We start from the raw sequence: 25,334 nt of genomic DNA on the forward strand, positions 1-25,334 counted from the left end.
GATGTGGGGTAATTTGGGCCAAGCTTGAAAATAACTGTTAGGTTTATTTCAATTGTTTAAGAATTTGTTTCAGGTAACTTATTTACATAATAGCTGTTAACCGTGGTTCTATCCGCGTCCGGAACTGCTTCTTACACCCCGTTAAAAAGTAGCCTGTCTATTGTTAATTGAGACGCGTCCCCGTCGACAAATCAATCTATAAGTGGAAGAGTATATTGGTTTGCTTGAACGAGCTAATTTCCGGAACTGCAGGACTTTTGAAAAAATATATAGATAGGCTATTTTTGTCAGGATGCATGGAAGTATTCCCAAATATAATATGCTTTCGTTTTAATCATATCAGTCTAATTATATTCTGAACGTCTTATAGACTGTCTTTTTTATTGCCTTTAAGTGGGTGCTTAATGAAAATCACTCGCTTATATCCCATTTCCATCTTGGGTAACTTCCATAATAATGTGTGTTCTTGGTAAATAAAAGGTAGTTGATTTATTGAGCACGTTTATTTATTATTATTTTACATTACAATATAGTTATTATCGCGTCTAAACATTACGGGTAAACATTTGTCTAACGCTACTATGTACATTAACATCTATCTATATTAACTAACTATTGAACACTAATAGCGAAGAGTATTATTATTACATACAATTATTAATCAAATGAGTAAATAATAAGTAGATTATTAATAGAATTATTTTAAAATAAATCACTGTTCTCTTAATGTCAGACCTACTTTTTCTATCTGAAGCATTATTTACAATTTTGTTTATATTCAGAATAAAAAATATGGAATGTCAAGTATTTAATAAAGTACAATAATAATCACTTTTGTTCCTAATAAAAATATTGGCGGATTTCAAAGCTGATAAGATTTTAATTAAAATTATAATATTCAGCAATCACAAAACGATTGCCCAATAAACTACACTCCAATAAAATCTAGAAAATCTATTATTAATAGTACTTTCATATTATTAATCTATTTACATGTTTGTACAGCGTTCCACGCGACAATCTCATAAACTCCTACAACTACAGCGAATTACTACATCTAACTATTCTGCATATTATTAAATAGTACGTATGTGTAATAATATCTATCATTCATAATCAAGCATATTTAAATATTTACAATAGGCTTAAATACTACTAGAGACATTCCTTTTAAGCAGACAAAAATAATAAAGATTAATAGATATATTTCTTTCAGAGATGCATGTTTTGCTTCATAGGTAAACTTGTAATGCTTGAGCTTTATGCCTGATCTAACTTTCAGTTACAGTTTCCGTTTAATGTAAGAACATAGAAGTTGTAAAACACAATGAAATAAATATGTATTACAAAATGAAATCTTCACTTGCAGTTTTTTCTTTTGTCAGTAAAAACCACTGCACTCAACAAAACAGAGATTCAACTCCAGAATCGACAATATGTCATCATTATGACAATATTGTCAATATGTCTACAATCCGCGCTTACTACAGCACAGTCCAGTATTTCAGGTACCCCTAATCGGAGAAACCTTCATTATTCGTGTTATCCGACGTCGGAGAGGTGCCAGGCGAGGGTACCTGCAGCTGCCTCCCATACATCAGCTCCGAAGGAGGCATGAACGAGGACAGGTACTCCGGAGGAGGTCTGATCACCGTCGGAAGGTACCCGGTCCCACTGTAGGGTGGCGTCAGAAACCGCCGTGATGGAGAGAATTTGAAACTCTGGTTTGATAGCGGAGAGAAGGCAGATTTTGACTGGTACTGCATGTATGGAGGAGACTCTTGAGTCACTTGGTAAGGGTTTGAGTTTTCCCCTGTGATCATCATCTCCATAGCAGCTACCACGTCCCCTTTACACCTTGCTAGGATCCCCTCAATCTCCTGCCGGCTGCGTCGAGGGAACACCTTTATTAGCACATCTACAGGAGACTTCTGATAAGGAGAAGGATCTTCAGGGGGAGTCTCAACTGTCTCTTTCCTCTCCCTCCTGAACATTTTGTATTTGAAGTCAGGGTTCTCCCATTTATCTTCTTCTTCCTTCTTCACTGATACATCGTCTCTTTGCTCCTTCATTGAGAGGTTTTCGGGAGTTAGTGAGGGTTCTGTTTCTTCGAGTTCCTCTTCCACGTTGAGCTCGTGGTCTGAGGGAGAGCGAGGGGGTGGGGTGGCGAGCGGCGGGGTGGCAGCGGGAGTCTTGGATTCTGGCTGCGATTCTGTAGGCGGTGAAGGACTGGAGCACACTTCTGTGATGCGAGCGCGTTTCTGAACTGTTGACAAAGAAATAATTTCGTTAGTTATGATATTTAAACTTTTACATTTTCTTTAACTAATAAGTTATATTATTTACGTATGGGAAAGAGTGCAAACAATGTTAAAACTGTAAATAACAAACTAAGTACCAACGCATTTATGCAAAAAGGAAAGGCGTTGATCCTTCATATTTAAAAAAACAAAATGCACATTCAAATATTATTCCATCGCCACCAGAAATAACGAACCATTTAAAAAACGAATTCCAAATTTAAACAAAGAAAGATTCTGTGAAACATATTCGTTTCGAAATTCAAAGTACACAGCTCCGAGAAAATAATACAGTCGAGAACAAAAGTTTACACAATAAACGGGAACAAAAATGAAGAACCCGCGTGCGCGCTGAGTGGCGGACTGTATGAGGTTTTACTTTAATGTGGTTTTACTACAAATAATGGTTTACAAATGAAGGTGAAATGTTTTAAGCGGTCACTGTTTGCATTGCGTGCACTTTACAAATACATATTTTTTTCTTTTTGTAACATTTACACATGATGACTTTCAACTCACTAAACCCTTTCGCTAATAATTTGAGTATTAGGATCGTGTTAGAGCAAAGTAAAGAAAAGACATCCCCAATTTAGAAAAAAAAATGGCTAGTAAACTCAAAGGGCATATTACAACACCTAGTCCCACTGAAATGGTAAGAGTAGATTTTGGAAAATGTCTTTCAATGATCATTTAGTTCACCAAAAAGGGAAATCTCTACTATAATGACATAGACATAGCTATAGTAAAATTTTCTTCAAGTCACAAAACAGAGCCTACAACCTACACGTATAGATGTCGGCTACAATATACAGGGTGTAAAGTCGTACAGTCATTGTGTTGCCGCAATTAAAGCAAGTCGGCTCACTCGCCTGAACCAATTTAATGGCCCAAGTTATTGTTTTTTTTTTTTAACGTTGACGTGGGGTATCGAGAGTTTATTCGACGAGGTTTTAATAAGGTTTAATAGATATACGTTTTTATTGCGAGGTTTGTATGTTTCAGGAGTTTTACTAGTTTTCGATTTTTTTCACTCTTCACACCTTATTTGATTTTTCAAATGATAAAAATAGACTATAATTCATAAAAGTAATGTCCCAAAATATATACGATATGACATGTAGCTACCAAAAATAAAGTGAAATCAAAAAACATTTTATTCAAATTCAAAAATGGAACGCTATCCGTCAATTTAAATGCCATAAAAGCATCTCGAGTGAACACCATTCAAATAAATCGAATGCGACCATTAAAATGTAATCGAGACTCGGCGCGGACGCAAAAAACGATTACATTGAACAGACACTGAGTATAAGTGAACCAATTCACTGAACACAATCATCAATGTAAACCGTTCTTTAAGAAATACTCCATGAAAGGAAAAAATGTGAGTCGTTTTTGTGTTATTATAAAAGGTACGCCCTCGCACTCAAAAAAATAATTAAAATAATACGAAAAAGTTTTTATTACTTATACAATACAAACAACTTTTATTGAATTACAATAAAGCGAATACTGGCCATTTTGAATCTCATTATGTGTGTGCGAGGGAGAAAGAAGTAGTGTTTTGTATTTGTGTGAAAGAGATGAATAGAGCTATTGAAATGTAAGTAGGTTTAATATAGACATCTGTTGGTAAATGATGCTGTTGGGCTGTGTTTTGGTTTTTTATTTGTTTTGTATCAACAATATTTGGTTGTGCAGTTATACATAAATTAAATAGGGGCGATTGTAATAATATCATTAAAAAACTACCCGCTGCGGATTTACTGTAAACCTCTGATATTCAAATTAGTAAATAAAATTTTTGTTAGTATTCGAAAGTGTCACAAACTTAAGTTGTGAAATGTATAAAAAAAAAACAGCTGACCAAGATATAAAATGTAGAAGCAGCTGAATAGAATGTAGATTTTCATAGCTTACAATTTCTTTGATCTGAGGATTACAATATTATTATGATTTTTCACTTTTTAAATATCTACCGTTAATAGTTACACGTTCTCGGAGAATACCATCAATAATTAAAATTCAAATAGTCAATTTTGTCCTTGCAACTATTTATACCATTGATTTCTAAAATGAATCTTGTATCATCTTTTATATTTGTATTAATTATTGTTTATTATCAGTATTTTCATCATTCAACTGCATAGTTGCATCTCAAACAGAGGAAGATTACAGGGTGATTTGGCCATCAAAGTTGTGAATTCAAAATCCATCAACTTTATACTTTTAACTGTGTCACCATCATTTTCTCCAATTGTAAGAACAAACATGTAGGTTATCCATTCCATATTCAAACCACAAACTGATCGGTACATTTCCACATACAATAACGTGTTTCGTCGCTGCGCCAATGTTTCGCGTAGATTTATGCGTCTGCTTATAACACTGGCGGGTGGCGAGAACAAAAGCGGCATTGTACTGTGTGCATTATAATGTCACCGCGTTACGGCTACTATTGTCCGACGGTGGCCGATATATGTGCTTTATGTGCTTTGCAGGTCCCGATTACTGAACACAGTTATGTTTAATATGAGACTGTTATTATGGATTGGTTGTAAGTGATACAACAAATCTAACTCTTCTTGATTTCCATCTGTATCTTACCATTACTGTGTTCTGTTACGTTACTGGAGTTGATTTAAAAATCCTCTAAATAGACATTGTAAAAACCGAACTAAAATGGTTGCCAAGAGAAAAACATCTACATAATGTAAAACTGTGAATAAGGGAAAGAAGCAAGTAACTTAGCCAAAACGAATGTGGGAAGAAGCGCAAAGAAGAAACACAGAAACCATCAACACTGCGTCACAATGATATAAACACACAATATGAACCACATGCATAATGTTTACACCGTAGAGCGAAACATCGCATGTACAGTCGTCGTCATAAATTAGCGCGCACAATGCCGCAGCCACCGCGCCCATTGTGCAAGAGATTTAGTGCCCGCTGGCCTCGACTGTACGCCACTAGCATTACTATTCATTTGTGTTACTTCGAGGGATGGCTTCTGGTAAGTTTTCGCGACTGTACTTAATTTATTAATAGATGGTAATCGATTTTGGATCTTTATTACAGATAAAAAAAAATGCTGATTTGTTGATTAAAAGTTATAACGTCATCGAGGTAAAGTAATGAAGTTGTACAAGGGTGGCATACATATTTTATACTCTGTGACGAATATATTATAATAATCCGTATGTATATTATGTATTAATGAAGCGTAGTATATAATATATGCTTTAGATTGTGCTCAATTAGTAAAATGGTAGCCTAAGACTAAGCAATTGATATTTGATGAAAACCTTGAACAAAATCCAGTGTGAATTTTTAACTATATCCTTCCCTGAATATGCTTTTCTGATGTATTTGTTTTTAATTTTTGTTCTTCTTTAGTTCTTTGCAAAAATAACAAACCATTCAATAAACAAATTAATTAATCCTTTCTGTAACTAAACAGGGAATGAGTGAAAGCTCACTCAAAGCATGGTCCGGTTTGTATGCAGTTGAAGTGACTGCCCTCCACGGCTGCTAATTACAGGACCCTCACATTTCAGTTATTATAAAGTAATTAGTGAACAGTTTGAAAATATTCCTGTTTTTATTTTTATTGCTTTTTGTTTGGGTCCGCTTTGTGGCTGTTTGTTTATTTTGAAAGCGTTTGAAGGCTGGAAATCTGCTATGGTGTACTTTTTTATAATGGAGCACCATGAACTTTCTGCTAAAATTGTATTCTTTGAGTTTTGTTTATCATGCTTTTCAACGATTACAGTCGTTAAAAGAAAGATACGATTACCATCTTCATACAAATATTGAACGTTTCTCTGAATATATTTTTAATTAATGAGCTTTCCGCTGTACACTTTTATCTACAAATATATGTTCCAGTTGTGACACAGAAGCTTTAATTCCCAAAACCACCAATTAATCATGTCAAGCCATTATTCAACATTTGTCGATTTCGACAGACAAACAGCCCTCCCTTTATCGTATATTAATATCCAAATGACTGCAAAATTAATAAAAACACCCCCGTTCCGTCGTGACCCTTAATTTGTGCCCTCCGAACTAAGTCCATTCTCAAGTGATTAGCGATACAGAATGAACCCAGACTACCCGCCACGATTGTACGCGACACCTATAATTTACTACCAGACATTATTCAAGCCAAATTACACTTAAACCCCATTTAATAAAGTTTAAAATTGTTGGGGATTTATGGCAGTATGAACGGAGTAACTTTGAATCGGCGGGCGGTAACAATAAGACCAATTGTTGTCGATCTCTATTATTAAGTTTGTCATTGGAAATTGAGTTTTGTTGCGTTGATATAGGATTGGTTTTTGTGTTGATGGTGTGTGCTGTGGTAATACATTCGATTGAGGAATTAGTGTTCTATTGGGATGCAATGTTCGTCAGGGATGGCGCGGCTGGGGGCGATTATAATTATTTGTATTTTTTAATTTATTTCTTTTGTTTGGGAATAGTCGAGCTCGTCATGAATTTGTTTGAATTAACAATGAAAGTATGTTATCGAGCTGATTTTTGAAATATGTACAACCTACGTGAGAAAACACCAACGTAATCGAAAGAAAGTGCCTATATTATAAAATTTTTCATTCAATCAAAGAAAAGACATCGACTATTTTAACAGATTTTCCCGATAGTATTAATACATAGTTACTTTTACTTCACCATCATTTCATTCTCATATTAATTACTAAAAGTGAAATAATCAACCTTCCAATACAAATAGGAACCGCCAACCCTACAAACAACCAAATCAAATTACAGTTCAGTATTTAATATTCCCGAGTGTCATTGTGTCACCCTGTAGATGATCCCGACACAAATAGACGCACCCTGTGTGTTGCTGAGCCAATATCAGTGTAATTGTATTAATATATTTAAAGTGCTTGGAATGTAGCATCCGTATTAGGGGTGGGATATATTAAAAATTGTTAATACGAGTGTTGTATGGTGAAACACGTATTTTTGTAAGTTTAATTGCATTATAATCGAGAGATAGGATTAGGTACTAATAGTATTAGTAATTGATAATGCGGAGTTTTAAATACAATCTATAACTTAGACTGAAGTCAATCAAGATTATTACTTTATGTTATGGCTACTTCCTCGCAAAATGGTTTCTAATTGCCCTGGAGTGTGACAGGTAGTGGGATAAAAACAAGTCCGACTATTCTTCCGCAAAAATTGGACGATTAGGTATAGGTACTTATCTAAAAATCATATTCTTAGATAAGGTACAGCGGTTACCCAGATAAAGCGGATACCTACTAAAGGTTTTTGCTATTATAAATGTTACTAAAGCTATATTTAATTAAGGCACCAAAATAAGTATTACAATCAAAAATAAAATATTTCACGGCCTTAAAGAAACCTAAAACCTTGCAGTACAAATTCACTATTCCTTCAATATTGTCACACAACTAACCCCTACTTTTCAACTTTCCTAAACAATGGAAAACTTTCAGTTCTCTAAAAACTAAACAATAGTAGCATGTTTGTGATGTCATCATGTACGTCATTGTGTAGTCATTGTGTTGTCATCAGATTAGGATTGCGACTGTCACTTCAAACGGTAGTTAATTAGTTTAGGCTATCTGTGGTATGGGGGAATCATAGCTTGAAATCTAGATAAAATGGTTTACAATTTGGTACAATGTTAGTCAACAACAACTTAATATTTTATTAAATTGTCACTTTTTCAGTCTGTTTGTCTATTTATCTATCTGTCTAATCTACTGAATTGATGCAATTTTTTGGCGCAGAGATGGTTTAGAGTTTAAGAAAGGACTAGAAATATGGGGAGTAGTTCAAGTAGTAAGATTTGCTTTATTTCGTGCCTGCTTTTCACTTTAGAGTAACGTCTCCGCTCTATTTCGTGCAAACTTTCAATCTTTAAGTTACCTCTCTGTCTGAAGCAGCTATTGATAAGTTTAATATAAATACAAGCAAACAAGAGAGACGAGACTCAATTACTACCTACATCTTACGAGGGAAGCTACAAAAATAAAAAAAGTAGAAGAAAATTCCACTCTCACATTACCTCATATAATGAAAATCTCTGCCCAACACACACTTGGCACAAAACTGAGAGTAACTCGATCGCTTTAATCAATTGTAAAAAACGCCCGCCACTGTGTTTAGTCGGGAAATTTAATAAAAATGTTCGGAAGCCGCGTCGCTGCGGTGTAGGCTTACACGAGCGCACTCGGGGGGCGAGATTCGTATACAAGTTTTTTATTTGTTGAGAAAATTTTTAATTTACTCAATAGAGTGAACGCTACAATATTTATCAGTTTTCTGTATTTTTTTGTTTTGTTTGGCGTTGGCGGAGACTCGAGAGATGGTTTTTTTGCAATTTGCAACATAAATGATCATTTAACTAGCAAACCAAAAAATCTGAAGTTTCCAAAAGATTGATGTACCTACCCCTAGAGGTACCTGTCAGAATGAACCTGAATTGATGAATACTAAATACTTAGCTTTATAAGTATAAAATCTTTATACTCATTTTGCATAAGTAAGATCTACATCATAATTTTGTCCGTCCCTTAGTACTCCCTTGGTTCACAACTTTTTCCCTGAGTTCCCGATATTACCAACCCATGACCAGCTTCAACAAACAAACATAAATCAATTACTTCGCGTGTATCACTTACATGCACTAATAAAACGGGGAAAAAATACGCTTAAACATGACTATAGAATTATATTGAGCGTAGTTTGAATGCATTAGCGAGCGCAGTTTATTTCCACTCCAAAATTGTTAGAACGATACCAAAAAATTTTTGAAGACTAGGCTAGTTCATGTAAGAGCAGTTTAAGAATAGTGTATAATAATGTTTAGGTACCACTTTCTATGATCAGTTCCAAATCTTCTGTTAGGCATGCCATATTTTCCAATACTCCAAATATTTCAGAAATATGAAGCTTTTTAAAACGTGAAGGATAACGAGGAAAATTTGATTCACCATTTTTCTATAAGTAACTGTATTTTATAGGCTTGGTAACCGTCAAATATCGTATGAATCATCTTTTTTTTTCAATAACATTGACAATCATCACATAACCTAGATAATTCCGACAATGATGGCGTTTCCATGAAACTCTAACTCCACGAACATATCAAACGCACTCGTGAAGCGCCCTGTCGTCGATTACTGAACCATTAACCTTCTAGCACCACTCCACCCAAATAGACAAACCACTACACAACACAAATTGCACCCTATCTACTTCTAATACAATCTATAATCCTTTGTCGCACAATAACCAAAGATATAAGCTATATGTCAATTGAATCTGAATTCTATTTCTGTTACTTAAGATTACATTTCGAATGCTAGTTTTTGGAAAGATGTTTAGCTTTTTACTGACTTTTATATCAGATTGCCAAACTGAATCTCAGTCTTATATATTAGGAGTAAGTTTGAAATTGCTTTGGTAAATGTTCGTAAGACGCAAGGATTTCTAGTGGTGATTCCAATTGAGTATTTTTTTCTGGAAATAAAAAGGTTTCAATAACCGGCCAGCACTTGAAGAGGTTTGTTGAAAAAGATCTCATTATTGAGTTATTCTATACTTTTGAAGAGCTCTCGTTGGCGAATAATGCGAAGTTCGGTCATTCTGAGAATGCGGAGTTATTATTGAAATGTTTGAGTAGATAATTAAATGTATGAACACACATTATAATTGTGAGAGGTCGATGATCGTGCTGTTGACTTTATAGGTCATACGATCAGGTAGACTAGTCAATATTGTGTTAAGAATATACATGACAAATTGACTACGTTATTCATTATCATTACTTCTCATCCTTTTAACAATACCAAGCCAACATACATGTATTTTATCAGACACCTTCAATTTTCGCCCAAAACTCAACCCTTCAGAAAAATCAAAACAATTTCCTCGCTGTATTTAAAAAAGCATTAAAAAGCAAGCATTTTTCTTGTTCTAAACGAATAAAAACAAACTGTAAGCATCAAAGCAACCCTTCCCTCACGTGCTCTCATTATCCCATCTTACACAATACTAGCCCAGGTCTGACCAGTGCGAACGAGACAGACATACCCATCCGCCACTAGAGCGAACAACACAGATATATGTTTCAAGCACCACTTCAAATATAAATGGTATCGGATCGTCGAGGAAAGAGATGTGAATACAGTTTTGTTATGTGTGTGAAAGGGATGGGAGTATAGAGCGATGCGCTTGAGTGGATAGTGCTTGCTTGAAGTGGTTCATATTAGTCGGACTTGCTTAGTTAAGAAAATAAATGTATTGGATTAAACAAATATCTATATGTTAACTGTTTCCTTAAAATATCTTCAAGATGCAAATGGGCGTAACTGAGTACTTATCAGTAGACGTTTTTACTATTACATTGCCTATTTGTAAGATGTTTGTCGAACCTTACCTAGGTCTAGTAACCTATAGATATATGCTTATCAACTAGATCCCATAAAAGATTGGTGTTAGTGTCCTGCATTAAATATTAGGTAGGTATAGAAAATGCAAAAATAACAATGCGACCTATTTTCACACCTTACAAAAAAGAGGGGCTCTATAACCTTAACGTGTCTGTCTGTATGTCAGTGGCTGCCGTAAGAATGAAGCGATTTCAGTTTTTTTTTACGTTAAATAAGAATAGAATGACATAATTTTAAATCCCTAATTATTCCCTTGTAATTACCCACTAAAACCCTCTAAAACATTGCCCTTGAAATAATAGTGTCCCCAAAGAGTATCATGTTACTTCACCATTGTCCCCGTGACGACATGGCCAACATTTGTCGTGTAACCCAATATCTGGACAAATGTTTGGACATACTGTGGGTTCTATTACTGGAATTAGAAAAGTAATTGTCGAATTTATTTATTTTTGACAAATTCTTTCTCAATAGATACCGTCGGCTATGCTTCATTCAAAATCAAAATCAAAACTTATTTATTCAAACTTGGCTGCAAAACAGCACTTTTCGAACGTCAGAAAAAAATTACATAAGACAGTCCCCAAAACGCCCACCCTTCACCACTTCCTATGTGTTTTTGCTGGGAAGAAGAAGTGGCGCAACAAACTCCCCAGCAACACATGTCTGTCTGTAGGTTAAAAGAACCTTTCAACAAAGTACAGTGAGTATATTGCAGTATGCAATACGCAATATTGTCATAAAATAAAATTACATTTAAAAATGATTTATAAAATCGACCACATGCTAGCTAGCACTCACCCTACGTAACTTGTCTAACTCAAGCATTGAATAAATATGTGAAAAAAAAAAATTGTATAGCCTCCAATATTTATAATAGTTTATGAGGGAGTGCCCACCTTCATGTGATATTCTATTGCAACCTTATGTCATGTACAACATACATAGGTAAGTAATGAATCTAGTAAATTGGACCGCTCAGCCAGAAAAAAAAAAAGAAGTATAAGAAAAGAGTTTACAAAATTATATAATACTACTTATAGTATAGTCAGTAAGACGATTATTAGTAAGACGATTATTTTACTGGTAGGTAATCGTAAATACAACTTAATAGTAAAACACTGTATTAAGACGAAAAACATTTGAAAGGTACGAGTCTTGTAAAAAGTAAAGTACCTAACAACTATCCATGTCTTACTTACTGGCCTTTCCCCATTTCCAAAAACCTCAATAATTCTTAAGGCCTTATTCACATTTCCTAGTCAATAAAGCAGGTATACCTATAGCTTATCACATGTTAAAAATAGTCCTACAATTTTATTGACACAGTCCTATTTGCCGTAGCAAACTGCGTAACGGCGTAGCGGCGTAGCGGCGTAGCGTAGGCCTACGAAATTACTACGATCGGAAATGTTACTTTAAAAGCTCACTAGCGATATTGATTCACTTTTAAAATTATAATGACTATTTTATACCTGTTCTTATTATGTATCAAACACAATATGCATTGCTCATGATAAATAAATTTTGAAAAGATTGTCAAACTTTTTCAATGAGCGGAATAATTTACCAGGTAGTTATGTCACCAGGTAGAAATTGTTCCACACTTGAATACTTTTATGAGAGAATTAAAAATAATTCAATTTAAAAAAACACGAAAGCTAATGAATGCCCAATATTAGGGATTAAACACAATTCAATAAATCTGCTACACAGATTCGATTGCGCAGATTAGTGAAATTGAGCGTGAAATCACCATTGTGTGTGATTGGCGAACAATTTTTTATTTGCGTTCGATGACAAAACGTGGAAACCATGACAATAAAAACGTACACTTTCATATGTATTACTATGGCTTTCGAGATAATATCGCTGAGCTTATTTATTTGAACATTTGTAGAGAGATAGTCTTAACTTTAATGAGATGTTTTTGTTGACATGTATGTATGTAATAATATTAGAACCAGATAAACTTAGACAGTTTATTGACCTAACTTTAATCTCTAAAACGACTGGAAGTATTTATAAAAAAACTTGGTCTTTTTCCTCAAATAAAAAATCCAACACTCTATGGTTAATTACAGCATATTGCTAAAAAAACAGGTACTATTAGTCATTACGCAATAATTTCAAAGACAAACAAAATTGAGAAAAATAAGTAATTTTCCTGTTAGACCTGACCATCGATCACATTAACTTAATATTTTAATAACTTAAGCAAACACAGAATGTTATGAAAATCTATAAATATAATAACTGGCCCAATATTTGTGCAGATTGCACGGTGGTGTAATGTTGGCAGTGATTAACTATTCCGTCAAACATTGCCAACAATAAAACCATTAGCGAGAAGGTCAATTGATTTACAAACTCATTGTTTTTTAATTAGAATATTTATAGAAATCGGTGCCCAATTTTTTTTTGACTTGCAGTTTAAAGTTTTTAAACCAAAGTGCCGTAATGGGATGAAAGTTATTCAGCCACGTTACTCAGGTTTTCCTACGCATTTTTAATACCCCGAAGTGGGATAATATTAAAACTATTAGTGGCCCCACGAGTTAATGCAAAGTGATGCAAACCGTTGTTTTGAAGGCACTCTTATCATCATTTTACTTCAGAGTAGCGGAAAAGCTAAATTTCAAAAAGTAGGTATAAGTTGGTTTCACATTCAAGCACGTTAAGAAAATCAAAACTGTTGGATTTACATGGTTGAGTATCAGTGTCGACGGACACCGACTAAAAACCATCAACATCATGATCATTACCAACTGTACCATCCACCGTAGTCCATATAATTCACAATTCATTTTCCATGTCATTCCTTACATATTCCCCAAACGTACATAGCACACAGACAATGTATTATCACACACAAAGAGTACACAATACACAGTGTATCGGCAATAAACTGCGCGCATTCCTGCGACGTAATATCGCGCCAATGTATTGTATTGTGTGGTTCAAGTCATAAGCGTCAACGGGGCGGAAAGCATCAATAAGAATTAACGAAGGTAACAAACTTTTTACCACATACCTGTCTAAGAACATCAGGCAAAGGTACACTCGGTTTGACACTGATTAAATAAGGAAATGGAAAATAAAGTTCAATAAATCTTGATGTAAACATTGAAGTGATATTTTGCGTAAAACCAAAAAACAGACCTTTTAAGCAATGCAAAGAGTTAAGTTAAACTGCTAGCCTTTTTATGAAAAAAATCAAAGCGCGATGTAGGAACAACCAACAATAGCCTTCATACATTAAAAAAATCCCACAAGGGAATACTAAAAAGAATAGTTACAAGAGTGGTGGGCGTTGACCGTGTGACTATGCTCCACAGTGAGCTTCGCGATAAATATACAATATCAAGCAATAACACAGTGCGCGCGATGTGCCGCATTCCGACGCGGACCGCAATATCGTAGCAATGTATTGCTTTGTACTGCACCAGGGATAAGCGGTAGCGGGTAAACAACAAAATGTACCTATTTTAAAAACGTTTGTTGAAACAGATTCATTTTATTCATTCTGAAAATAGGCCTGGACCCTGATTAAGTGTAATATTGGTCTACTTACAACTATTCACAAAATACTAATGCAAATCTTTAAAAAACATTTAAGCAGAGGGAGTTTACAGAGCCGTATATAAAACCAATTTATATTAAAATAATATCTCAAGAGGCACGACAAATATCTTCAAATTATGTATGGTCAGTCGTTTTAGCAGCTAACAAAAACCACCAAAATTGAGAACCCAAAGAAAGGAGGACCTTTGTCGGTTGAAATATACCTATCCGCAAACACACATATTTATTACACAATATTTCTAAATGAAAAGTTATATATTTATTCATTTAATAAGTACAGTGACAGACTACAGGTTAAGACAATCGAGAAAAACAACAATATAAACCCCGCCAACTCTCATCCCCTACACCGCACTATATCGCAAGCATGTCGGAATGCTTGCGAAGTGGCGCGTCCCTCGCTGTACTTATATCACAGTAATAAACATTACTCTCGTATATTGCACGTGAAACCGAACCCAACAGTTATTAAATATCTCTTTTGTTCAGAGGTGACGATGCTGTTGCTCTTTATCGAGTAATCAGAAGTTGTAAGTCTGACAACCAGTCATACTATGTACGTTTGGATTTGCCCAGGTGGATCTGGTTTGAGGACGTCAGTTAGGCTGGCAATCGACCCCAACATAAATAAGAAAAAGCTAGGCAGATAATCGAATAATACCTATGTAATTTTTCTTTTTTCATTAAATTGTATGATCAACCACTACGTGACTACCACATGCTTGCATTATAACAGTTCCATATTTGCTCTAAACAAATGACGGCCAAAACAATACGCCTCACAAAAGTCAAAACACATTTCTACTCCTATAAAACCTTCCATGTTAAGTTTAACAAGACCGCGAAATACTTCTTAAATTTCTTTATATACACAAAAAACTGTATTCAATACAGAGTTACAAAACGTATAAAAACTGTAAGTCTTTGCGCATTAAACACAGCTTTACAAACGTTGCTTACAGAGGCACTATACAGTGTACAGCTAGTTTCATATTAAGTCATAACCCGGTGCATCCAGGGCTATTAATTTAGAAAGTGTAAGAGAAAACACGAGAGGTACCACGGATTTAATAACCAACTGCCGCTACTGGGGAAACTCGACTCGAATGGGTATCATGCTACACGTATATTGGCTCTCGATACTGTTAGGAGTGTTTGAAGAAGTGTTTTCACGTGTAAGTTTGATTGAAATGGGTCCAAAATCTTTTTCTTGGCAAGAAATGCGAGTTAAGTGTTTTACGTCTGTTTGATAGAGAAGAGAGACAAGGTATCTTAAATTGTTCAATTGCAATATCAAGAGTTTTTACTAAATATATTTTTAAGTACTTATGTTTCCCACTGTTCCATCCCTAGAGATCTATTTCCCATGCTAGCGTCAAAAGCAGCACTCCTTAATCAGGTTTAGATTACGTTTGTAATCTTTGTCACGAAAGCGTGATAGATAGACATAAGTTACTTTTGCATTCATAAGACTCGAAAATAAGTTCCAAATACAAAATATACTATCGGCCACAAAAATTGAACCGAGACTTTTCACGTGTTCAGAAACTCGTGTTAATCCAACAGAAGTTAATTCAGAGTGGAGCCACACTTTGATGTAGCACCCCACATCACAAGCAATGCGAATTATAAACATTTGTATAAAGAAACCGCAGCAATTAACACGAGTGTGTGAATAAAAAGTACTTTCTAACTTCAGCATTCAGGCCCAGACTGAAACTCTTGGCTTCTTGGCCCAAGGAAGCCCGAATTTAATTATGTCGTGATGAATTACAGGATGTTGATAAAGAAACCTCGTGTACGCAGGTATAAATAGAAATAGACTCGGCAATCATTGTTTTTTGTCTTAATTTGGTGGTGGCTCACAGAAGACTATACGGGCCGCATGAAAGACCACTAATTAAAGAAAAAATCGCCTAATTTAGTCTTTAATATTAATTGAAGCCTCAAAAGGAGCCTCAAAAACCCAATAAAACCTATAAAGCAATGATATTCGTATGTGCGCGGGATTGCTATATTTTAATATTTATTTACCTGTGGAATTATGGCGAGAATTACCTAATACAAGAATTTGGTTTTTAAGGTAAGTAACACTCAATCAACAAAGTGGTAACTCTTTGTGGCTTTCGTATCGATCTCGTGTTGAATATACGTACGTTACGTATACGTTGCTATACATAACGTATTTATTGTAGAGGTGCTTTTTTCGAGCGTTCTAATACAAAAACCGCTTCCGCCTATGAGTCGCGCCATACATCTCACCAGGCATATTGAGTGACAAAAGTGCAAGCGAACGCGTCTACGAGTAATTACGTTTTGAGCGCGACTGTATCGAGTGACGGCGAGACGTGACGCACTCGTGTGCGTGATTGTACTTCAGACGCGGGGCTGGGGAAGGCTGAAATAATACGGAGAAGAAAAGGCTGGGGAAATTACTGCTGCCATTTAGTTTACAATTCATGTAAGATTGATCAAGTTAAGTTTCTGCAAAGGTGAAGAAAGACAAGAAATAGGCAATGTTTGTATTGTAAAGTAAGTTGAATCTGTTCTTCAAATCAGTTAATGTTGAGTGTTGTTATCTATGTCTGCTCCAGTAGAAGAGAAGAGGCTTATGCTCAACAGAGGAACAAAGACGCTGACAATAATAATGAATGACAAGAGAAGATAAGACATAACTATATTATGACTCGGCTCACATTGGATACTGACTGTGGTCTTCATGGCTTCTCGTGAATATAGAATATGCCATATCTAATTAAACGTAATTTGGACACTAGACGCTATTGCATATCCAGTCTAATTTTCAGCTCCAACATTAATTTCGCCACAAAGTCAAATTCAATTTCAGCAAAGGCAAACAACAGCACATTTTCAGGCCAAAAACTGGCAAAAACAAAACAGGGCAACAAATAAACTGCTGTTACACGAGTCTGTTTCACGTCGCTGTTACAATGCGTCGCGACTTTTTCCCTTTTTCCCGGGAGCGGCGCGTCGCCAAGAGTGGCAACACTTAGCACCGTTGTAGCTTAATTGGTACCACTGCGCTTTTTATTTTCTTAAACTGTATTTTTTTCCCCGTTTAAGGGGAGTTTTTAGTTTGCGTTTTGTGTTTTTTTTTATTTTATTTTTATGCAGTGAGGGATTTTTATGGAGCTGTATTGATTTTTAGATGGCGTTTTTGTAAGGCTAGGTGGGTAAGTTTGAATAGGGTACAGCTTGATTTAACTTATGCTAATGACACAGTATTGTAGTATCCACAATTTGAAATAAGTAAGCTTAGGTACCTACTTTTGCGGGTTAGTATTTCACAAATATAATTTGAACAATCAATTTATTTTTAATGCGTTAAAAACATGTTGTAAAAACTGGTAGGTAAGAATTTGTACCATAAAAATTAAATGTATCAATTCATCCACTTCTATCTACCCCAGTTACAAAACAACATCATCCAATCCTATGCTCCGTTTAGCACTTTACCACAAGCTACTAAACTAGCAAGTGTCACTGGCACGCGCCTCACAAGAACCGCCTCGGGACAAGTAAGATTAGATTCTTGGCGACACTGCGCCAGTCGCCACTGATGTCAGTCGCCACTGATGTGACTCGCCCGCGGCGTCTGTGGCGACAGAGGAAATTGACAATACTGGGCAGTGAGTTACTACGACTGGTCGCTCAGAGAAACTTTAAGTGTGTTGGTGGATCTTGAGAATATGTCGTTTACAGACGATGATCGTACGTTTGGGTACAGAGTCGTATAAACCTTAAAAATTCTAAAACCAATTCTATAAAAGGCTACTGATATACTTAATACTTTTTTTCAAGTTTAAAACTCAGATTTACTTTAAACATCTAGCCAAGTGCCGTCACATATTTTGCACCGTTTTTCTTCAGGCCCTACATAACTTTGCAAACCTTTGATGTCGACGACAACATAGCTATTGAAGAAGAATGTAACTTAATCTATATTTACAAGAAGATGGATTCAATCAAAATTGTTAAAGTTGTAATTACGATCCGATCTAACTAAAGTATTCGCCACACAAGTGACCAGTCGCCGGTACCAAAAACAATAGTTTCTACATTATGTTCTTTTGCTTAGCTTTAACTTGTTAACAAATAGGTATGAGCTTGCCCTTACCTGGTGAATCCTCCGACATGTCGGCGTAGTGGTGCGGCGCGCTGGTCGTCTGACTCGCGTACAGCAGGTTCAGCTCCCGCGCCTCGTTCTCCTCCTGCGCCTGCTGCCGCCGCAGCGCCACCTGCGCACACGCACCGCCGTGTAAGAACTATGTGCCGTACAGCACTGGATCATTCGAGTTTCATTCAGGGTAATTGTACATATATTGTGGTCAGATTGAGCACACTGTGGACATCTTTGGAATACTTTTTGGGCAATCAGCCTCAGCTGCTAAGAACTGTGCAGTGAACATGTAAGGTTGTGTGTACCTGTGCAGCCATCACCCGCTGTCTCTCCGCGATGAGCGTGCACTTAGCGCAGACACAGTCGCGCCACCGGCAGTAGCGCTTGTGTCCCTTGAGCGCCGACACCACGCCGTGGTTGCGGCAGCGAGCACACTTCGGGGTCCGCTGGTGGGGCAGAGCAGACTGGTTATTATGTAGCAACTTCTTTTTACTATTGGAGGTGAAGGTAATGTGTTGTTCAGTGCACAAAACACAGGTGACACTGAATACGGGTAACTCTGAACACGGGTGACTCTGAACACGGGTGACTCTGAACACCGATGACTCTGAACACGGGTGACTCTGAACACGGGTGACTCTGAACACGGGTGACTCTGAACACCGATGACTCTGAACACGGATGACTCTGAACACGGGTGACTCTGAACACGGGTGACTCTGAACACGGATGACTCTGAACTCGGGTGACTCTGAACACGAGTGACTATGAACACAGATGGTTCAGAGTCGCCCTCTGAACACGGGTGACTCTAAATGATAAAGGAAGATAAGATGATGTAAGATCGATCTGACTCAGTGTCGTTCTATTCTAGCCAGTAGGTACTAAATGTGTTTTAACCAAAATCATTTTTATTTTGCTTTTGGACAATCTGTCACTGACAATCTGGTATACACTTTAGCTCCAATATCTAAGTTCGCCTTTAACGGTCACAGAACCGCAATCTTTATATTAAGTATAAATTTTGGAATTTGGAATTTCAATAGCAGTGCCATAATAAAGCTACCTGGTCTGACAGGGCCTTTACAGAGTGTCATTTTATTTATCCATCATAGAGAAAAAGATAAATAAATTGTATATCATAGACCCATCCTTCGAATTAAAGACTATGATTTCATTCTGTAATAATGTCAAGTTATACGTTCAGAAATTGACATAGTTTTCCAACCTTATGCAGATGAACAAGCAAATACACTAATTAATAAAAATACACGGTATTAGGAGACGATATCATGGAGCATTGAATCGCCCCGTCTTTGTCTACATAACTTAAATTAAAAGGTTGGATTCGACGCAGCTGAACATTGCCCTTCATAGCAAATCAAATTAAGTAGCTAACCTACAATTAACAATATCCTAATAGCCCTAATTCCGGCCACACACACGCAAAACACAAAGTTACAAAATAATCCCTTTTGCACCATTCATAATTCAATAAACATTACAAAAACTATCCAATTACATTGCGATTACTTACAAATAACACTAACACAATGATTACAAACAATGTAAGTGTTATATTACAATGTTACAGTGTTATTGTTACGAAAGAGGGGAGACACGATACTATAATCTGTGTAATTATTTACAATTTGTTACAAAAGGAATAGAATGTAATGTATAGGTTACAGGAAGTGTTATGTGAAACTGATATTTGTTAATATTTTGTGTTAGGGTCAAATATTTGCATAAGTAGGGTTCTTGACAGAGTATTACCAAAGGAAAGTGAACCCATATTCAAATCATGTTTAAGAATTTATTTATTCATTTTATATCTTACGTAGATAACTGCTATGGTAACGAAAACCTACTAACTCTAATTCTCTGAACTATGAATAATAACCCAATTCAATACAATACTTACCAATTCAATAAATATTATGTTACAAAATAGCTATACCGCACCTAGCAGGCATCTAGGTCCTGGCGGAATATTTTATTAATTAAGATACAATCAGACACTTTTTACCCGACTGCCAAAGAAGGAGGGTAATGTTTTTTTTATTAATATTTTGATGTCGCGTCGGACATATAAGGCGGCAATCATTAATAGTACCTACGTTACAAACGACAACAACATACTTAGGTACTTCAAAATGCTTTACATTTTTTTAATTGTCTAGGCAATAGAGATTAGACGCTCTAGGTATATATTTTACCTACTTATATGTGCCTAAGCTTAAATCCCCAAATAATATTCTCGTACATTACTCTTATATAGTGTTAATGACATTTATGCCTTTGTTTCGGAACTGACCTAGGCTCACGAGGCCTTGTTCACTATTGTTTACATAAAGGCTCGCACCTCTATTATACCAACTAATAATAATAATGTACTTCCTGAACTAAATCACACATTCATAGCTAATATTAATGTTTTACCTCATAATTATTCCAAACTAGATAGACGTTAAACTGTAGGTCCCGGCTGTCATTAAACATCCTTGGCAGTCGTTACGGGTAGTCAGAAGCCTGTAAGTCTGACGCCAGTCTAACCAAAGGGTATCGGGTTGCCCGGGTAACTGGGTTGAGGAGGTCAGATAGGCAGTCGCTCCTAACATAATTGGGAAAAAGGTTTGGCGGATGATTATGAGGTGAACATTATTCCCCATTGGGTGGACAAACGATCTGACCAAGGTCGCCGGGAAGCAGTGGATGAGGGTTGCTGAAGATTGAGCAATGTGGTGAACCTTGGGGAAGGCAGCCGTCCAGCAGTGGATATCTTTCGGCTGATGCGACTTCATAATTCAAATCTACATTTTTACCCGACTGCCAAAGAAGGAGGGTAATGTTTTTCGAGTGTATGTAAGTATGTATGTATGTCTGTTCCTTTGTGACCTCCTGTAGCCTAAACGGCTTGATGGATTTTGATGTATGAGGTATCGTTAGATTTGTCTTGATTACGGGAGTGTCATAGGATACATTTTATCCTAAAAGTCCCACGGGATATTTTTTCTAAATTTCCCTTTAAAAAAATATGTATGCGGTATCATTAGATTCATTTCAATCACGGGAGTAATTAATATAGGATACGTTTTTTCTCAAAATTCCCACGGGAACATGTTAATTCTGCGTCAACGCAAAGCAACTCATGCGTTAGCAAGCAAAAAGCGATTCTTTTGGCGATACAATCACGTCGTCTTGATCAAATGCATGAACGTCGTCTTGATCGTCTTGAACGTCGCATTGGCGGTAAATTTATGTTGCGGAGTAACATCACTCGTAATCTAAAGCCAAATGTCGTCGAAATAATTTAAAATGGTACTTACATATACATAGTCTTCTACATCTACAACATTTTCGTTAAATAAAAACAGCTAAAAGTTATAAATAAAAGAATTATTATTAAAAACAAAATACCCGACTGCACACTAAAAAGAGTAAAACAAGCCCCACAATAATATTGATCAATACAACTTTACTGAATATAATTTATAAATATTGATGGAAAGCATCGCAGGCGGGGACCACCTTGACCGCCACCAACGAAAATTCTGCTAAATGGTGCACAACCGAAATGACTATAAATAAGCCTCTGTTGGTCCCCGCCTGCGATGCTTTCCATCAATATTTATAAATTATATTCAGTAAAGTTGTATTGATCAATATTATTGTGGGGCTTGTTTTACTCTTTTTTTAGTGTGCAGTCGGGTATTTTGTTTTTTAAATAACTACCTCCCGCCCGCGGTTTCACCCACGTCCCGAGATTGCTGCTTCCCGTAGCCGGAAAGAACCAAACTCTCGAGTATGAGGGTGAGGGTTCGAATCCAGGTCAGGCAAGTACCTACCAATGCAACTTTTCTAAGTTGGTAACTTTCTAAGTATATCTTAGACACCAATGGCTGATAAAAAGGTGAAGGAAAGCATCTTGAGGAAACCTGGACTATATAGTCTGAAATCAGCAACCCGCATTGAGCAAGTGTGGTGATTAAAGCTCAATCCTTCTCCGTGGGAGAGGAGGCCGCAGCACAGCAGTGTAACTGTTACTGTAGCCGGATAGTGACAAAAATCCTACTTCCTTTCCCCGGGTCTAAGCTTCCTCCCCTCTAATTTTCAGCTTAATCCAGCCGTAAACTCGTGATGACGTGACCAAGGGATGAAGGGATTAATTTTTATATGCATTTACTGTCACAAAAGAAAGCTTTTCTTACATATATCTAAACTAGGATACAGCAGAACGATTAAAGGTCGAAATAATATTGAAACCACTGACTCCTAAACTAACTAACTTGTATGTTGTGTTGTCACTGGACTTGCCACTATCTATAGGTAACTGTTTGCTATTATCTTGAAGTTCACACTCGACTGCCGTGCTGCCTTTGAACGCGACCGCCTCGTGTAAACAGGGCACCACTTGCCCGCGGATATTATATCCACCTCTAATGTTTGTATAGGGGTTGAACGTAGAATCGTGTTAGAAAACACCCTTTTTTGATCATACTTTTTATAACAAATAAATTGATTCAAGATACTTAAATACTGTGTGAAAAAATACCTACTTAGTTACACTATCCAGAAATATCGCAGTTTACTTTTTTCAGTATTGTTACATCACGCCGCCTTGAATACTTTTTACCGACTTCAAATTCAATACACCTATGCACTTATTCGCCTATAAATAAACAAATATTATATATAAAGATTTGACGAATGACACTGTCTCTGGATGATTGTCTCTATTTTTTTTAAGAACCCCCGATACGTAGGTAAATCCTCGAGAAACCTAAGTAAAGTAAATACCCTATAACCTAAGTATAAGAAAAAAGACGCAAATTCAGTCGCATCAACTGTAACTTACACCCAAACAAATGTTTTCATTGAAGGCTAAAGCATCAATCAATCAAATTATTAGAATTTTGCGACTTGTTGTGAAAATTGAAATGGAATAGGTAATCCAGTAGCAAATGACAGCCGCATATTACAGCAGATAGGGAATATTAAGTAGTCTGAGCTATTAAAAATAAATAAATCTGTTCAGTTCACTCACTCGGTAGCCTGGCTGCAGCTGCCGATGAGAAACAATTATTTTAATGTGTTCTTATTTTAATAAGTACAGCAATCTACCATAAGAACTACGTATAAGTACTCATTGGCTAAATTACATAAAATTATGATTGTTCCTACTTCAGGACAAGGGTCCTTTTACGCGGAAATCTGTCTGAATTAAGAATTTTTAATTTTATTTATTTACTAGCTAGTGCCCGCGACTTCGTCTGCGCAGGTTTAGTATTTCAAACAATATGTTTACAAATTGTAGCCTATGTGTTATTGTAAAGTTTCATTAAAATCCATTCAGTAGTTTTTGTGTGAAAGAGTAACAAACATCCATACATCCATACATACAAACTTTCGCGTTTATAATATTAGTAGGATTTAAAAACATACACACTATCATTACAGTTTATAAACCAAATATTAATTTATATTATAACTTAAGCGTGACTTGAATACTACACTATAATAGCTGAATTTTTTTGAGCTACGATAGATTCAGAGCCACCCGTCGCGAACGTTTGTCGCCGACCGACGCGCGACAACATGTAACACAAAGCATTAAATTAGATTACTAAATACATTGGAGTTTAATTAAAATATTTTAATATGCAAATTCATTCTAAAATATTCTTTATTATTTTCAGTTACGCACTTGACTAACAAAATCTAACTTATCAAATTATCTATAATTTTGTGTGTAGTAGGTATGTGTACCTAATGTGTCTCTGCGTATTTTTTCTTCTATTTTCCATAACGAGGCAAACCTGAACTTAGTCTTCTACACTTTATAAATAGTCACTTACTATATCAAATAGGGGAATCAAGCAAGTTTACAAAGTCACAGTTTATTTTAGAGGATTCCTAAATTGCAAACCAATGTCGGATCTATTTATCTATCATAGATGAGTCTAGTGGTTCAATTATAAAATAAATAGAAAGCTTCTAATTTAATATACCTCCACATTGTAAGCATCAACAAATCCACGGAAATTCAATTAGGTACCTGAGTAGTAAAATTATCCCTACACTACTTATGTAAAAAAAATTAAAAGAAATAACACCAGAAAACACGCTTTGACAGGACGTTTTCAGAAAAACTTACACGCTAATAAAACCTTTTCAACACTTCACGCTATTCATAAATATTAATATAATATCTACCTGATATCGTTCCGAGGCTCTGAGGAAGAATGGCGGCAGCGCGGCCAACACCGGGTGCTGCACCAGCTGCGACACGTCCACGCCGTTCGGCAGAGACATTTCCATTCAAACAGCCAACAAACCAACCAACCAACTAACTAACCAACAGACTAACTACTAACACTGCAATAACATTCTCTTACAACAACACTCAAACAAAAGTCCAATTTTTAAATTTCAAAAATAGAATTACTATTCGAATTTGGAACGCGAACGTTACAGTTAAGGCGACGCACTCCGCCGAGTTGTTTCGAACACTGTTGATTCATTTTGAAGCGAACAGTTGCTGCCGTCCCGCGCGACAGAGACGGAACGAGAGCGAAACGACACACTGTATTCAAACGTATATCTGCGTCCCGCTCCCACTGTAGTGTTAACTGTATATGTTGTATCATCCGGTTATATAAAATGTTGTAAGATGAGAGGCTCTGATCCGCCAATGAGAAAGCTCCGAGGCCCCGCCCCTCGCTCCCCATTGGTTACTCAATGCTGAAACTTAATTTATAAAGGTGACTTTTTTGAGAACCAGTTTTTTTTACGCGGACAAAGAGTGTATTGAATGAATCACAAAAAACACAATTATGTTTGTTA

General features: G+C 36.1%; 1 protein-coding gene across 2 annotated transcripts; it reads right to left on the bottom strand.

Annotated features, from left to right (window-relative positions):
* Nucleotides 1-491: 491 nt before the first annotated feature.
* Nucleotides 492-25,023, bottom strand: LOC110380671 (doublesex- and mab-3-related transcription factor A2). 2 transcript variants are annotated; one of them, XM_021340732.3, is made up of 4 exons: nucleotides 24,705-25,023; nucleotides 18,794-18,934; nucleotides 18,486-18,606; nucleotides 492-2,266 (listed from the first exon to the last, which is right to left on the bottom strand). In XM_021340732.3, exons 1-4 carry the CDS (start codon nucleotides 24,807-24,809, stop codon nucleotides 1,515-1,517), a joined length of 1,119 nt encoding a protein of 372 aa, XP_021196407.2. In that variant the 5' UTR covers nucleotides 24,810-25,023; the 3' UTR covers nucleotides 492-1,514. The 2 variants fall into 2 exon arrangements, with proteins under 2 accessions (XP_021196407.2, XP_021196406.2); XM_021340731.3 differs by having other exon boundaries at nucleotides 18,794-18,952.
* Between the last annotated feature and the right edge of the window lie 311 nt (nucleotides 25,024-25,334).

The sequence above is a fragment of the Helicoverpa armigera genome, chromosome 24 (genome assembly GCF_030705265.1).
Source record: "Helicoverpa armigera isolate CAAS_96S chromosome 24, ASM3070526v1, whole genome shotgun sequence".
In the NCBI taxonomy this organism is placed as follows: domain Eukaryota; kingdom Metazoa; phylum Arthropoda; class Insecta; order Lepidoptera; family Noctuidae; genus Helicoverpa; species Helicoverpa armigera.